Below are 17,526 nucleotides of genomic sequence, written 5' to 3' on the forward strand. Positions count from 1 at the left end.
TAGGACAGGTGTCCACTACAGTTAAGTCATTTGTTTATTGATTCTTGAATATTTATGTATAAAAAAAAACCGTTTCGCACATAATACATGAGAATATTGTTAACGTTACCATTTAAATATTTTTTTTCTGACTCGTTTCGCATAAATGTGCTTTTTGCAAGTATTGAATAAAGTATCTCTACAAAAAACTACAGTTGAATTATTACATTCATATTATATTTATATTATAAAACTCTTACAATTCTGCCATTTTTTTTTCGGGCAATACTACTACTTTCTGGAGCTCTATCTAAAATATACGCCATTTTACCTTCTTTGATAAATTGCTACAACAACCGCGTTAAAAAGTCTTCTAAGAACAATAAAATTTATGAATTTATTGAAAATATAAATATGATTATCACCGTTTGAGCGACGGCAACAGCTCCCATCCACATATGTTATTTCCCAAGAAAACCATTCACAAGACTGAATTCATCTTCAAGGAGCTCGGTCACGGTATCTTAGCCATGTACAAAATTACCTTTACTTTCAAGGAAACCTGAAAATAGTAGTTTACTAAGATAGAAAACACCAGAGAGAGAATAATAAACCATAAAGGAACAAGGATATTTAAGGATGGAGAAGATTGGCACGGATTACAAACGACAAACTTGAAAAATTTAGGTTAAATTTTTCAAGATGCGTAAACCGTGACGTGGCTTTTTTAACTTCCGATTTCCTACGCAGCATTTCTCAAGCAGGAGAACATATTGGATACACAGAATTTTCCAAGAAAGTGGAGAATCATTTGCTGAAAAACGTCGGTTTCCGAATTGGAGCAAGACACCATGTCACGATATGCTACTCCGTGATGCCTATTTTGGAGAAATTGTGCTCATTTCTTAGTTTGCATAGCCACGCCCTGACAAAGTTACTGAGAAATTTCTCAGTACTATTTTTCCAGTTATATTATTAAATATATCTGTTTTTATTTGAAGCAAAGGGATTCTATTTTGCCGCGAGTTTCTTAGTTGAAAATGCGATGAACACGTCTAAATGTGCGGAGAGTTTTCCCAGAAAGACAGGTTCCAAGATCTTAGAATATGGAGAAGGAGGGAATGTGGTCAGCGAAGCGAAAATTCTACAAAGGAGAGGAGATAAGTGATTTATATACTTCTCCTCATCCAATCAGGGTTACTTCATTCGACTCGTTCACCAGATTGTAAGAGTCTGGAACCGACAAATTGTTTAATCTACTTATCAAACAAAGAATTCTCGAGATTGATTGATTAATCTCTTATCAGTACAGCGCACTTCAAAGTTACAGTCACGCAATCTTTCAGCGTGACAAGTAAAGATATCTCTTTGATTGCGTGTCAAAGAAATCTTAGTCCATCATTGCAATTGCGGACAAGCCGAAGGGATTTCTTCGCAAGAAGGCTAACACCATGGCAGAGACGATCTACATTCCTCGGAATGATTCACCCAGGTTCACTGGCTCCTTGTTTTGCGTGTAAAACAACGCGTGTGTCTTGTAAAACGTCACGATTTCCGTCAGTCCGTCAAACGCGTGTTTGCCGATGACGTAACGACCACTTGGAGTCAGCTCTATGGGAAAATGACGGATTCTGAAATTTGGAAAAAAAAAGAGTTTAAGGGTATGTAGTCACGAGGGGAATTTTGGAAATAATCGGTAAAAAGGTTGAATTAATACATACTTTCCACCGTACTTGACCGAGAGCACGAATGACGCAAACTGAAAAAAAAAAAAAATAATGAAATAAATTAGCTTAACTTCTGGTGTAACCGTCGATTTATTGCTCTATGATTTCAACTTATTTCTTCTCACAGTATCAATCGGGCCGTAGTTGGAAAATATCTTCTCGAGGTCTCAATGACAGCCGACGGACCGAGCGAAGCAAGGTTCGTACAAGACCAGGGTCTATATATTCTCCATCTTTCGGAACTTAAAAGAATTCAGATTTCGATCCACTGACCTTCTGAGTGCTTTCCCTTATCAAGTAGTCGAGTTCTTTGGCATTCTGTGGTCAGAAAAAATAATATTAAAAATTAAATCGCTATCACAAGGTTTGTACAACTTCGCGAAAACATAATTTGAGACTGTCTCCGTATTTCTTGTTTGCAAACTGTTTTTCTCTTCTTCCGGACTCAGAGTCAGTGATACTAAATTTAATTAACTGCTCCTGATTTTACTGAACAACCTTGCTGCAGCAACTTGAACTTGTCAATTGGATAACACAGACAAACTTGTAAGAAACATCCACACATCTACGTAAGAGTGCTATCCCTAAATTCGCTTTGATTCTGTAATGTAATGGAATTGAAAGTAAAAAAGCAAAACATGAGAAAAGTCCCCATCACATACCCTCAACATAAGCTCCTCGCACTTTTGTCTGGACATTTTCCCGTAGTACCACAACTCATCCCCTGCAATTACACAAACAAGAAGAAATGATCATGAGGCTAGCAATCTAGTCTTCACAACAATGATTTCGTAATAAAAACTGCGCGTGTTCTGACAAAAGGTTACTTAGCAATCAGTGGAGCTCATAGAATTTTGACCATTTTATTACTTGCATTAAGAAACCAAGGGATAGTGAATACTAGAGAAAGTCATTATCTCGAATATCATGTATTCTGCGACAAACATCACTTACCGAAAGAACTTATTCTTTCCCTTGGGTTGTTCTTAGGTGATTCTTCCTGTGAATTAAAAATATAAATTCCAAATTTAGAGCAGACTCTGTATCCAGACAATTCAATCCACAAAAAGAGCCTCCCTTCTTCTAAGCACTTCTCTAGGTCCCCCTTCTCTTAAGACCCTCTTCTATGACCCTCTCCTATTCAATTAATTGCCTCTTTGAATAACCAGTTCCATCTATGAGACGCGCGCGCAGGGAATCATGTTAGTTGTATGCAATGTCTCGACGATGTCGTATGCGTAATGAATACAACTACCATGGTTCCCTGCGCGCAAGTCTCATAGAGGGAATGACCCTTTAAACGCCTTTATTAAGTCCTGCCCCTTCCTTTATGAAGCTCTATGAAGCTATCTTCCATTTAACCCCAGGGCTTTCTCCTATTAATTTTCTCAACTATATTGTAAAGGCAATAAGGTTAACAGAGAAGTCGCAGTAATGGCACACGAAGTGGTCTTTGTTTCGGAAAGACCGATAACATTACCTCAGCCTGTAGCAGTTCCCAGAAATCACCAGGCGTCCACCCGACCACACCCTCAACACTCATCTTCCACCAGCCCGAGGCTTGCACTTCCAGTAACTGACCCACCTCTCCTTTACGTACGGAGATACACTTGGAATTTTTTGTTGTGAAGTCTTCCCGCGCAAAGTAATGCTCATTCACCTTTCCTGGAAATAAGAAATATAAACTTAGACAGGTTACGCAGGTTTGCCGTTTCTAAAGTTTCAGTAGTTTCGTCACGATTAAAAAAAATAATGTTGTAATGTTATCGCGGGGGCCAATTACTGCGTTGTGTACAACGAAAGAGGACAATCACAATTTGAAGCAAAACCGCGCATCGTCCACCAAGCGCGGGAAATCATGTCACGTACGTGGCGAAGTCAGTGCGAGAAAACAAGCAAAGGGCGGAAAGCGCGGGAAAACATGTATTCGGTGACAAGCGCGGGAAAATATGCAACAGGTGGGTAATGTGAGAGATTACACGAGGAATGCCTTGTCGTAGGCAATGACTCGTGATAATTAAAGGGAATTGCTTTAAGATGATCACTATGGGTAACCTTACGAGAGTGGCGTATTAAGAAGCAATCCGCCACAAGTTCGAGTAACAAGTGGACAAAAACTTTGTACTGAGATTATTTACATCGTTTCGCAACGAAACAATCGAAAGCACCGGCGAAATGAAACTGATGAAGAAATTTTACCTGTGTTTGCACAATTTCTCTGAACTCTGAAATTTATTTTCTCGAGTTATTGGGAATATTTCAGGCAACCATATATATCTTTAGCTTAAAGAAAATGTACAAAGAACTGTAAAATACCTAAAAATTATTCGGGTACAGGGTTTTTGTCCACTAAAAGCTGAAATTGCTCGATTTCCTATCTGATTTCGTCTTGAAACATCTGTACGTTTTGTCTACCTTAACATGTACCAAAGCTCGAAATATCAACTCTCTGTACTGACTGTCATACATTTCATTTAACGTAAGTTTTGAGAGTTTGGTGGTTCATCAAGATATCCCTTAGTTGATGATTTTCTTTATTCTCATCACCTATCTTCTTAACACTGTATTACTGTGAGAAGGAGAAATGACATTTTGATCACCCAGTGATAAGACAACAAGATTTTCTTACCAGGGTTATGATCATGACCAGGAGGGGCGCCTGGCATTGGAGGGGCCTCTTCACCAGGTGCACCCACGAAATCCACTGAAAGCTGCTTTCTCATCTCCAGATCACTCCTGGGCGTCGGCACAGGTGGCTTGGGGGTTGGGGTTATCCTCTGTCCCGCGGCGTGCTCATCTTCAAATGCGTTGTAAATATCACCCACAGACAACGATCTCCGGGTCGCGGGATGCGCTGAACCTCCTTTCCTCTTCAGCATTGATGACGGAACCCACCCTCTTCTCTTGGCAGGGTCCACGGTGCAGACAAAAGCCCAGACGCCATCTTCAGAGAGGAGACGCACCGTCTCACCCGTTGATAGTGGCAGGTCTTCAGCGCGATCAGCTGGAGGAGTATAATTCGTGATAGCCATATAATGCTCCCCAGGCTAACATGAGAGAAACACGAAAAACGACTGTTAGTCTGAAATGTTTACTCTCTTCTCTTTCCTCGTACCACGCCCCAATCCAAACTCCGGGGCATACAAGCTTACAGACATGAAAACGTCAGGCTAAATGATCTTTCAAATAACCTATAAAGGCCAGCATCAAAAAGAACTGTATTAGGTTCTCAAATAGATCTCCTAAATTCCCGAGGACTTTCTGTTTCTGAGAAAGTCATTTATTACAAACGGTCGTCTGGTAACCAGGCCAAATTCACGAAGCCCTGCCAGGTTACAAAATGCAAGATGCATAGAGCGATTTTACGGAAGCCTTCTTGGTGTTACTAAACACCAGGAATTTTTTTGCATTATAAAACAACTCATTTCCCAAAGGAGAGAAATTTCTCGGGATGCATCTTAAGTTTGGAGAACGTCTTGAATCTGACTCCAGGCTGGTAGAGTCTATGAAAAGAAAGAGGGCGAAACGAAAAAACAACTGGTAGGCGGATAAAAAAGCCATGTCTGGGTCGTAACGCAATGGGGTGAAAAGTGTTGCGTGATGACGTTCCTCTCCTCATGTAACGCACGTACAGTACTTACAGTGGCTGCATGAAGATCTGGCCTGAGAACATTCTCATACTTGTGGGAGCCAAAGCGGACGATGCCATCATCTGGGGCTTGTAGCAAGCGTACTCTGGGCGTACTGGCCATCAAGGGTTGTCTAAACTCGCGCACTGTCGCATATCCAGGGTCATCATGGCTGCCATCATAAGAGTTGTGTGATACCCACACAGAGGAAGGGGGAGGGAGGTCTGGGCAGCCATTCCGTTTCTGTCGCATAAAAATTTCAGAAGCATATTAATTAACAATTTTTCCACGAGCGCGCGTTGGATATGTATGGGTTATTGACCAAGTGTGGGGTCAAGATGACTGGATATTGGCCAAGTTCTTTTTTTGCGTGTTTATGGACCGAGACGGGGTCGAAGTCCATAAACTCGCAAAAAAAGAACGAGGCCAATATCCAGCCATCTTGACCGACCAAGCTTGGTCAGTAAAGGATTTATTATACGGCTTTCGGGGAAATTTTTCTTGCGGAACACGGCGGGTTGTCCCGAGCGGGCAAGTTAGCTCCATCTTGCCCGCTTGGGTAGCCAATCACAGCGCAGGATTTGATTCATCTTGCCCGCTCACGGAGCTAGCCATATAATAAGAGATGACACATAGCCAACGAGGCGAGTTGAAAACTAAAATAAAATAAAGATGAAAACGCCAAAAACATTACGCGTACGTCCACCATATTTGTAGATGATTGTATAACTGCCCATATATCATGATGGCTAAACCAATGAAAACTCTTGAATTGCATTATCCAATAATTCAGTTTTTGTTAATAACTCATAAACCATGGAGCAATCTGATTATCGATAATACAACGGCACGCCACGCGCATGCACGTTACACCAGTAAGCACCTCTTACAAGTATTTTATATCAGGAATTTAAACAGCTACCATATTACGCTGTGTTGTCTGTGCGCAAATCTTCTATTTTCTCTTCCAGGGTCGAGGGTGTGAACGGTGGGGAATTCAACGACCGGGGAATGTAAATGGATGCGCTCGCTTTGAACTAAGAAAAAAGAAAACAGCTCTAGGGAGATTTTATTCTGTGCATCAAGAACAACAATGATGGCAGCTAAAAAGAAATCAAGACATGAAAAAATTCGCAACAAATGTGACTCACTTTTTAATACATCTTCAGGTGACAAATTATCTTTTTACAGAAGCAAAGTATCTAAATAGCTTTTAAGGTACACTCGAAGAAATCACAATGAAAAACCGCCCTCCTCTCCGTTTTTAGGCTCGATTTCCGTCGGTCTCTCCAGTCCGGTCCACTAGCGCGGGCTCCTTTCCTGAACAGCGGCTGCTAATCGAGCCTATTCCGTTTTAAGTGGTATCTTTTAGGAGTCACATAAAGCTCAAGATTGGTCGCCTTTACGGGTTTAATTCAACTTTCCGACGAGCATCCCGACCTTTTCATATGGGAGTTCCCCCCCTCAACCCGGGCTGATGGCTAACGCTCAAACGCCAGCTTTCTGAAATTCGTCAGGCCAGTAAATTTACATTTTAATAATTAACTAAGTAAAGCATAATTGAACTGCTTAGGGAATAGTCGGTACCTACCGGTCTCCTTGCAGTTTCCGTGCCGTCTTCACTCACACTATGCGATCTGAGTCTAAAACACACAAAATAAAGAAACAAAACAATCTCATTTGGATTCATTAATAGATTGGTTTTCACTTGAGTGCTGAAAGTAAGTCGCAGCTGGTTTGGTTTTCGATTACTACACAGGGCGATTGAAAGGTTTTCAATTAAGTGTCGTAATCACTACTCTGGCCAAGCACAAAAGGACAGAGACGATCCAATGAACCAATTAAAAGTCGAAGCAAATACATGTAGCAGACGCAAAGCGCGGGAAAACGTGTGAGTGCGATTGGTTCTGGTTTTACTTCTGATTGGCTGAAAAAGTGGTGCGAGCCTTTTAAGCCAATCGCTTTGCGTGGCAATGTAAAACCAAGGCAAATGCGTCTCAAACGACAACCGCTCTTGAAACACTCGCGCCACTTTGTCATCTAATCAGAAGTGAAAGCAAAACCAATTGTTGCTCTATCAATGATACCAACTGAACCTGCGTTAAGTAAACTACAATACACGAGGACGAAAGTCGCTTAAGTAAAGAATGGATACGTCATTGTTAGTCACTTAAAGTCGTTGCTTTAGACCAGACAATCATTATACCAAACCTGATAGAATTCTTTTTTTTGTTTGTTTGTTTTCTAATACTGCGCTTGATTTGATTTCCCATTTACTTAGTCGGAAAATTGTGTTATAATTGCAGTGCAAGGCAAAACCAGCATGGAACAAGGCCAAACCCATTCATTCATTCATCAGTCCACGAGTGTTTTCCCGCGCTCGGATTTCAGTTCTGATTAGCTATTTGTGTTTGTTTTGATCGCTCAGATTTATGTACCGCGGTTTTAAAAGGTTAAAACCTTCTAACACCGCTCTAAATCAATACAAGTACTTTACCTCAAATGCTTTGGAATAACGGTTGCATACTGAGGAATACCGTCACTGAAAAGTAATAAATATAGCATTATTTTACTTTAAAAGAAGTTGGAAGAATGTTTGTTGTTCATGGTAATAATAACTGTGTTGTGCGTTACTATTGGACAAAATGACGCATTCTATGGCAACTTTGATGTAGATGCCATTTGTTTTGACCAATCAAAATCTCACAAATTTGGACAGAAGTGAAAAGACCACTAGACGAGTCATATCTGATTACAACTTTCCTAGTGTGACATTTTTTTAAGTTCTCCCAGCGTTCACGCAGCATGTTTGATCCGATGACAAGGACTGGAAACTCTTCAAGAGGGAAAAAAACATATACGTACTTGTTCCCGTGGCCAAGAGAACTGTAAACAGCCGAAAATATCAGATTTCCTGGTTCGTGCTAAAAAGGCATCGAAGGCCCGCTTACGTTGCACACAATTACAGCTACATAACTCTCCGTGCAAGTTTGCAAGCCTATGCGATGCTAGAAAAGTCAGTTGGCGTCAGAAATACATAAAAAATATTATGAAAACTATGAGATACGTTTATACCTGGCATTTTCAAAGCTGACTTGAGGATTTCTGTTTCCTGCTTGAGGGTTTGGGAGTATCTCCACTGTGGCGTATTCTAAAGCATCTTCACAGGAAAAAAAAACAACAACAACAAAGCAATTTTCCTTTACGCAAAGAGATCTTTAATCTTGCTTTGCAGCAAACCTAAGCTTTCATTATTTTATTGTAAACAGACAAGGCAACTTAATTCGATTGAAGGGCAAAAAAAAGTTTAAGAAATTGGGAGCTAGAGGTATCATGGTTGAAATTACAGTGAAACTATTCCAAGGGAAGCGACTTTTGGTTTCAGCTCTCGAAAGGTTCGAGTAAGTGGGATTCAACTGTGCTTTCAACTATACCTCATACAATATCAGTACACTTAAAAACTGATAGGTAGAACAGGAAGACAAAGAACTAGTTCGGAAATTTGTCTCTGGAACTGTACTTAAGCATCAGCATCCTATCTCGAAAGTATGACTTGGAGGAGAAGGTAGAGGGAGGGGGGGTGGGGGTGGGGGTGCAGGCTACTCAACTGGCAACCGAGAAATATGTGAACCGTTCGAGTTCTAGGACTTCATGGTAAAATCTGATGTCAGTTTACTCTGGTAATATCATCAACGAGTACGCTGATTGTTACAAATGAATACCAGCAACATCAAAAAGAATTATCTAGTCGTAATCAGTATAAGAGGAGTATGGAACTCACGAGGCGTGGATTGGGAGCGTAAAATTCGTGCCCTTGCGGAGTCATTGTCGTTGGTTTCACTTTTCTTTGTTTTACAGGAATCTCTGAAAAATGAAATTTGTCGCACGATTACTAGTTACTGTCTTGAGTATATATTGTTGTGGAAGAACGTATGTTTCGAAAGTTAAGAATTACCTGTGTTCTCGGAAAGGAGATGGAGGTGGAAGGGGGGGGGGGGTGGGTAAGGGTACAAACCGATGCATATCTGCTTAGCATGCCTTTTAGGAACTGAACGTCATTTTAAATTTTCTAAGTTTCGTCATATTGGGGATCTCTCTGCATTCAAAGAATAAACCATAAAACTAGTATGTCTATTGCTCAGTTTTATATGGAGTTGTCGCCGGGCCCTGTATCACTATGCCATATAAGGATTTCTTCAGTGAAATATTTCACACGAGATTTTTGCTGCATGTCTCATTTTGGAAGCTCTTTTCAAAATTCGAAGCATTCTGAGATAAAACACGCTGAACACAGCTTGATACTTCGTTTATAAAGTGCTAAGCAATAATGTAGTACCTTCTTGGTGGAGGAGACCTAATACTTGCGTATATGCCGCTGATACTGGAATATGTAGAAACCTGGAAGTTAAAACCAAGACAGTGGAATCAATTCTTTGATATCAAGCACGGAGAGGGTAAATACTGATCATCGGTTTATACCAGCGTCTTCCTCCCGGACTTCGCTGATCGGTCTTTCAGTTTTAAATAAAGCTTTTTATTATTATTACTATTATTATTATCATCATCATCATCATCATCATCATCATTATTATTATTATTATTATTATTATTATTATTAAATATCAACACGAGAAGGCACATGTTGTAAGAGTAGTGAGCTTCACTGACCCGTTTTCTTTGTTCGTCATTCCTGAGGGGATCCACGCTCGGCTTTGGCGCCAGATTGGATCCTGGTGTAAGGCCAACCTCACCCTTAATTCTGAAACAAACAAAAAATAATAATAAATAAAAAATAAATCTAAACGCACTTGTTTCTTTTAGTTTTCAAAGCCTGCAATTTACTAGCTTTTAATTCAACGCCAGTATTAATTCTATGTAAGCTAAATTTGTGATTCGTTGTTCTCTGCGTTCCAATCGCAGACTTGCACCAACACCCCTGTGTTTTTGGAGTGGAATGTTACTTAATAACAGTAAGTGAGTGCTATTCACTGCTTCCAAACCACCTCACGACAATACAGTAGTACGTGACTGAGACATCCTAGCCCATGGACTGAAACAGAATTAAGCTTTGTGCGTTGCATTGAAAGCTGAAGAATATCCATGAGAATCATGCGTTAACGCCGTGCACACCTTATCTTCCACCAGCCGAAGTTACTGGTGGCCAAAACTTCAACCTCCTCGCCAGCTCTGTATGTAAGTTCGTCATCACTCTTAGCCGTGTAGGAATCAAGAGCTACCCAAAAGCCTAAAATACAAGTTAGACAAGCAAACGTACGTTAAGTAAGCAATTAAAGGCATGAAGCAATCTGATGATTTTGATTTCTGGAATTTAAGCACTGCACTTTACATTTTATACCCATGGTGGATAGGGCGCAGAAGCCTAAATAACATTGGTAGCAATGGCTATTTTTTTTTTTTCTGTTTTCTTCCTCTTCTGATCGTTGGCCAAGATCTACTGGTTCAAGGAATGTTGCCGGGGCAAAGCCATGCTCACCTCTGGAGTTTGCGACAAGCCACCAACCAAATACAAGTTAGACAAGCAAACGTACGTTAAGTAAGCAATTAAAGGCATGAAGCAATCTGATGATTTTGATTTCTGGAATGTAAGCACTGCACTTTACATTTTATATCCACGGTGGATTGGGCGCAGAAGCCTAAATAACATTGGTGGCAATGGCTAGTTTTTTGGGTTTTTTTGTTTTTTTTTCAATGGTTAGTGCATTGCCAACCGAATCGGGTCATTCAAAGTCGAGCACTGGATGCAGAGGCCAATTAATTGTCTCCTTTCACAGTGCCTCTCTCCACCCAGGCGTATAAATGGATACAGGTCAACTGTTGGGGAAACCTGTTGGGAAGTATCCTACATTGGATATCTCATTCAGAGGGAGAGGAAAACCCTTAATCATCTCATGACACAAGGTCTCTAGTCACTGTGAGAACCAACACTGACAACGCTAGTTTCTTTTAGATCTTTCCTTTGGCACCCGGCCTTAACTAGGTGGGCTGCGCGGCAGGTATTAGAAGGGAGGGAATGAGGGAAACTAGCAGCCCGAGGGAGAGGGAAAAACGAGAAGCCCAATTGAGAGTAGAAAACGAGAAAGTTCGAGAGAAAGGGGGAAATGAGAAGCCCCAGGGAGTAGGGGATACGAGGAAGCGAAAGGGAGAGGGGGAAATGATAAGCCCGAGGGAGAGGGTAAAATGAAAAGCGCGCGAGAGGGGAAATCGAGAAAGTACGCGAAAGAGGGCAAAATAAAAAGCGCGAGTAGAGGGGGAAACGAGACGAGTGGAGCGCGAAGCGCGACGCATGCTATAACACGAGGAGAGGAACGATGATCAATTGAATTGGTGTAGAAAATCAGGTTTAACTAAGGGACTTACGATCATCACCTTCGACTTCTCTCCACTCTTCCTCTTCTGATCGTTGGCCAAGATCTACTGGTTCAAGGAATGTTGCCGGGGCAAAGCCATGCTCACCTCTTGAGTTTGCGACAAGCCACCAACCTGAAATCAAGGTATGAAAGAAACACATTTGATCTCTGGCACCAAAATATGACAATTTCATGACAAGACATTCAGGATATTCTGTGTAAATTTACAAGCAAAAAATGCAACCCACCTCTCCCCATTGATTTTTTTCCTCCTTCCCCCCACCCCTTCACCAATAAACAATTTACTAGGTGTGAAACAACAAGATCTAGCTGATCTAGAGAGAGTACGCAGATATCCTACAAACCTGTATTGTTTTTTTCAATGACAGTCACAACCTCATTTTCTCTCAAGCTCATCTCTCCTTTTCCACCAGCTGCAAACTCAGCAACCGAATGGTACCTCTCTACAAATTCTTCATCATTTCGTCCAGTGGGAGATGTGAGTAATTTGCTAGTTTGACAGGACCAGGGGGAATACGTTATTTATGATGCAATATCAATTCAATGAATTTCGTGATATAACAATTAATGCACGCAAAAGAAGAACGATGTTTTTGACCGTCCAACAGTCATCTACAAGTTCGGTCCAAGAATAAGAATTGACATGTAAAAATACCGTAAAGTGCTGCTCATAAGCTCCCCCCACCCCCCGCCCCCCATTTATAAGCCCACCCAGTTATTGCCCTATCTACCTGTAAACCCCAAATTATAAGTCCCGCCCCCCACCCTGGATATCGATCCCCCTCTAGCTTTCCTTGTTTTGAATTTGTTCTATTATGATGTCTTAAAGCTTAATTACTAGTAAAGGAAAAATCTGTTTCAATCAACATGTGTAGCTACAACTCGTTTCAAAACGGGTTTTTTAAATTCCGGTTATAAGTCCCTCGAAAATAAACACCCCATTCGTTTATTAACCCATCTAAAAGCCCTTACGAAGTTGTATAAGCCCAGTGCTTATATATAAGCGGCAGTTTACGGTATACATCAATCTAGCTTCATAGATCCGCAATATGTGCACAGACAATGTAGATAAAATCATAGGCCTGCAATGCGTACAGAAAAACAAGAAATAGACTGTTATATTAAGCTCACCCTTTTTCGTTATCAGGTCTAACAAATGCATCTGTTCCCCACTGGCTGAAGAACTGCAGAACAATGTCTGACTGAGAGACAACTGGAGGTAGCTGGATCACTCTCTAGAAAATTTGATGAATGCAATTTCTTCTTACATCCTACGACATACATCTAAAACATCTTAATCAACTTGCAATTTCGTTTGAGCATCTAACAGTTTGAGAATAAGGGAAATATTTAAATTGACTATTTTTTAGAACTGCTGTAAACAATACATGCAAATTAGAGCAGCAACAACAACAACAAAATTAGAATTTGGACTTAAGGACTTTAGGGCCCCATAACTGAGACTGAACGTCTGAGCTGCTAATTGTTCCATCTTAAACCTAATATCTGATTTGTTTCAAGAACAAAGATCACAATTTCTTTTTCCAGTGCAACAACTAGAGGGGCCACATATTGAACAACATTGACCTGAATCACAGGGAAGAATGAGAGCAATGCAATCCAACAGTTCTGATTTGTTAGCCAATCAAATGTTGAGTCTAATACCTGGCAGAAGTCTTCAATGTGTTTACATTGCTTCTTTGCCAGTGCTCCAAACAGCATTCCACCGGCATAAGCCAAGCGAGCAACTGTTTATCAAAAACAACATAGCACAGGGTTACTTAACAGAAAGCAGTCAAGTACAATGTACAAATATTTTCACAAGACCTGGTCTATTGGCAACAAATTTTAATATTTATGTCTTCTGATCAAATATCTTGTGCAAGCTTATTATTCAAAAAGTCGTTGGCAGCCACTTCAGTTTTATTTTTTTAAAAGAACTTTTAAATAGGACTAATTTAATTCTGACCACCCTGACTCACGCCATCATCTCTTTGCAAGACTGCCATTGCCATCACAATAGTTAAAAGTCTAATAATGCAATTACTTCTTTTTGGTTTCTGGGGGAATTTTCCAAGTGAAAGCTGAATTTGGAAACATCGAAGTTTCATAGTATGAAACATCAATGAATCAAGTGCCAAGATTCATATATTGTCTGCCAGTTTCACATTCCATCATGCCTAAGGTCTGAAAAGGATTCTTTGCTTCCATATATGTACATTATTTTCAAAAAATAAAACTTAACATTCTGAAACCATTTAAGGCAATCTCATGTTTTTATATTTTTTACTTATTTGACATAGATAACTTATCTTTGAATTCTAATTATTGATTCTCTTACCAGGTAATTCAGGAATGGAAATACTTTGCTTTTCCTGAAAAAGTTGTCGCAAGCCAGCCTGTTGATAATTGAATCACATTAAATTAGATGAAGAAAATTAAAATTAAAAAACCTTGCACTACATTGAAGTATTGTCGAAATCTACCCCAGCTGTGCACATGTACTCTATGAATGGATGGGAGCATAAAGAGTCGCAAGATTTGATCATGCAGTCTGGGTTCAAAATCGTTGACAAAGACAGTTTACACTCGAGTTGCCGGCATACTGACTGACTGATGGGGGAGACTAGCGTCTTATCCAGAGGAGGGGACAGGGCCCAGCAGTTAAGTGGGAAGGAAGTGGAAATTCTGCAGGAGTTAGGAGAAGAGTGCGCAAGAAATGGATTTTCTTTTATGGTGGGAACTATCTCATACCCAGGTCTCACTCTGTTTGACACTTGGCCATGGAAGATCTGGATTTCGAGATTAGGTGGAAACCTGGAGAAATTGTGGAAAAATATTGTAACATGCAATATATTTTGCAAATAATTTTCAAAATATATAATTGCATGTTGCTATTTAAACAATAGAATGTTTCTGTCGAGGAACTATTGGCTGATAGTTGCCCCGCGGAAATTTAATGTTCTTAAAACAAATATTTGCCCAAGAAGCGAAGCTTCGAGGGCAAATATGCTAGTTTTAAGAACATCAAATTTCCAAGGGGCAACTATCAGACCGATAATTCCGAGACATATACACTCTATTGTCTTTACTGTTCACCACTAAATTTTCTTCTGTGCGCCAGTTCAAAAATCATATTGAATTATTTTCAACTTTTTTAGATGAAAGCTGTGAAAGCCAAACGTAAAATTTGAAAAAGAAAACAAAAAAAACCCTCTTATTATAAATTCAATTGTTTATTTTCTGTAAGCCCGCTTGTTGACATAAATATTTTCACGGACGAGTACTATCCATCCGGGTATTTTCCTCGGACGGGCACTATGGGCTGATAGTGTCTCTCCGCGGATGAACACTATTGCGTCACGTGATCAGTTTAAACCAATAAGAATTGGAGAAAATTTAATGGTGAACTATAATTATTTATAAAAAAACATTGGAAAAAGTGAAGCCACTAAGAAAGGAACTTGGAGTAAAAGGTAACAAGGTGAAAAATAATTGCTTTCGGAAACCAATTAAATTGCGAGTCATATTTCTTACTTTAAATATATTTGTCAGATGCCAATCAGCCTCTGCCTGGCCTGGGCTCTAATTCACAAATCAGTAAATTTCACATCGTGATATTTATACTGTAATAAGTTCGAATTGCAGATACCTGACTTTCAATCCCAATTATTAATTTTAATAACCTAAAGTGAATACGATAATTATAAATTATGCTAATTATGAGAACAAACGTGTAAGCAATTAATGTAAAGGGCTAATTTATCCGTGCGTGTCGATCATGGATGGAAAAATATCAAAAAACACCTTCAAGCTTTAAAGCTTATATTTACCGATGACTCAGTATTTTTGCATTATGTAATTCAATTCCATATAATTAAGTTATAATTAATATCTCCGTCGTCATAATCCGTTAAGCGGAAGTTTCTCGTGTCTTCCGGCATTCTGAATTAAACTAGCTTCGCAAATGTGGGATGAAATTTTGTTACTCCATCTAAGATTAACTTATATTGAAACACTAATTTCAACACTGGGTTTCAAGGAACTGCTACGAGCTTTACACTAACGAGAGAGAATATCGCAAGCGATAATCTTTTAAACAATTAATACAGGCTTTATCGAAAGTAAATAATTATACTGTACGAGTTAGAACGTGGGCTAGTTCGAAAGTATTGCTTACATCAAAAGCTTATGTTTCGCATCAGTTATTTTGCAAGCACGTCCAACTTTGAGAATAGGGTATAAATGGCTGATATTTTCCCCCGCTGAGCAAAGAATGGTCTTAACTGCGAGTCGTTAATTGTTGTCATTTGGAAAACAAATAGAGACTACGACAAACTAAGCGAAACCAACTACTTGACAAAAGTTCATGAACTGAAGTTAACCTCCAGCTTACCTGTAGATCGAAAAACATACTGTATCGTCGAAATATGCAATATTGGTTTTCGTCCAGCCATTTTACTTTCAACTTGTATTCCTGAAGAGGAACGCAAAGCAATTGTGTAAACATGTAGAGAATTTCTCTTCCACGAATTAATTTCAAATCACTGAGGAGCACAGACTAAACATGACAGTGAAACGCCAGGAAACCAGGCGAAAATCACAGGTTGATTCATACGCACATAATTTTTGCTGTTGGAATGTTCTTTGCTCCTACGTTTCTCAACATCAATCACTTTCACGTCCGCGACGACTCCTCTCTCGTTAGTAGGCGAATGCCTCATAGCGCCAAACGTGGGTTTGTAGTTGCTTCTCTTTTCGTCGACGAGAGCTTGTTTAAAGTTGTTGATGTTCCACGAGTCTCCCATCGATCAGCCCCCATTCATTCAGTTATTTCGCTAACACAAAACACGCACAGTTGTGTGACTCCGGTCTGGGGGAGGGCGGAAGTCGGACAAAACGGGTTCAATATTGCGTGAAATAACTCGAAAACTTGGCCAAGGATAATCCTCGCAAATTAAAAAATATATATATAAATTTAACACACCTGAAGGTCGTTAATGAACCTGACAGCGGTTCTCTTCAAAAGCTGACACTTTCTGATGACCGACGATGTAGAAACTCCAAGTTTAAGAGTTTCGTGATGAACGCTACGTTTTCGTGACGTGACGTCACCAGGCGTTAAAAATTTCTCTTGAATGTGAAAATATTAACGTCACTAGAACAACACGATTTGGAAACCACGGCAATATTAGACTCTTGATGCAAATTGTGAATTCTTCAGACCAATTAAGATTTTTTCTGTGCTACCGATCTCCTTTTACGGCTATAAGAACAGACATACTCCTTAAAAAATTGCCACAAAGATGGGCAAAGTTAACTTTGTTTATTTTCTCGTCCGTGACAAAGTCAATAATAGAAAAATTTGAACTGCGCAGTGAATATGACTACGGTTTGGGAGGTATTTTAAGCTAGGATGAAAGCGACTAGTGAGCCGAAGAATTTTCCAGTCTGGGAATTGAGATTTCTCTGGTTTTTGTCCGTTCTTCGGCCATTCAATGAAATGCTTCCTTTCCTATCGCCAGCCCAACTAACCATTTTTTTTTTTTTCCGGGAAAAAAAAATTGGAATAATTGTATTTCTCTTTTCTCGTGTTTCCAAAACTTGTTATGCTTATGCTTATGTCACAAGAGGACCGGGTTTTAGTTTTAATTCCTTTTAATACAACGGACTGTAGCATCTCAACAAAATCGCCCACGGAACTTGAAACATAAGCGGCAGGCAAAGGAACTCTTTTATCGCGACAACCGTCGAAAGTAACAACCTCGTTACTCTCGAAAGGTCTGGTAAGCTGGGCAGCTC

The 17,526-nt window shown here is 39.8% G+C and overlaps 1 protein-coding gene across 2 annotated transcripts; it reads right to left on the bottom strand.

Moving 5' to 3' along the window:
* Positions 1-16: 16 nt before the first annotated feature.
* Positions 17-16,828, bottom strand: LOC110068761 (uncharacterized). 2 transcript variants are annotated; one of them, XM_020776169.2, is made up of 23 exons: positions 16,712-16,828; positions 16,347-16,597; positions 16,121-16,201; positions 14,066-14,123; positions 13,390-13,472; positions 12,856-12,959; positions 12,069-12,214; positions 11,723-11,836; positions 10,466-10,580; positions 10,004-10,094; positions 9,672-9,733; positions 9,117-9,199; positions 8,411-8,495; positions 7,833-7,877; positions 6,927-6,978; positions 5,348-5,578; positions 4,336-4,753; positions 3,187-3,371; positions 2,661-2,706; positions 2,369-2,430; positions 1,980-2,024; positions 1,701-1,738; positions 17-1,610 (listed from the first exon to the last, which is right to left on the bottom strand). In XM_020776169.2, the coding sequence occupies exons 2-23, from the start codon at positions 16,530-16,532 to the stop codon at positions 1,445-1,447; spliced, it is 2,496 nt and encodes an 831-aa protein (XP_020631828.2). In that variant the 5' UTR covers positions 16,533-16,597; positions 16,712-16,828; the 3' UTR covers positions 17-1,444. The 2 variants fall into 2 exon arrangements, with proteins under 2 accessions (XP_020631828.2, XP_020631826.2); XM_020776167.2 differs by having other exon boundaries at positions 11,714-11,836.
* Between the last annotated feature and the right edge of the window lie 698 nt (positions 16,829-17,526).

Source organism: Orbicella faveolata, unplaced genomic scaffold (genome assembly GCF_042242905.1).
Source record: "Orbicella faveolata isolate gen_17 unplaced genomic scaffold, um_ofav_v1 contig_47, whole genome shotgun sequence".
Lineage (NCBI taxonomy): Eukaryota > Metazoa > Cnidaria > Anthozoa > Scleractinia > Merulinidae > Orbicella > Orbicella faveolata.

Bases quoted from the DNA above. Each gene is read 5' to 3' on its own strand.
- LOC110068761 (XM_020776167.2), bottom strand. From the start codon at position 16,532: ATGGGAGACTCGTGGAACATCAACAACTTTAAACAAGCTCTCGTCGAC. The intron at 11,837-12,068 runs GTTTGTAGGATA...CCTTGATTTCAG, and splicing joins CATTGAAAAAAACAATACAG to GTTGGTGGCTTGTCGCAAAC. The intron at 9,734-10,003 runs GTCAGTGAAGCT...TTTAACTTCCAG, and splicing joins ATGACGAACAAAGAAAACGG to GTTTCTACATATTCCAGTAT.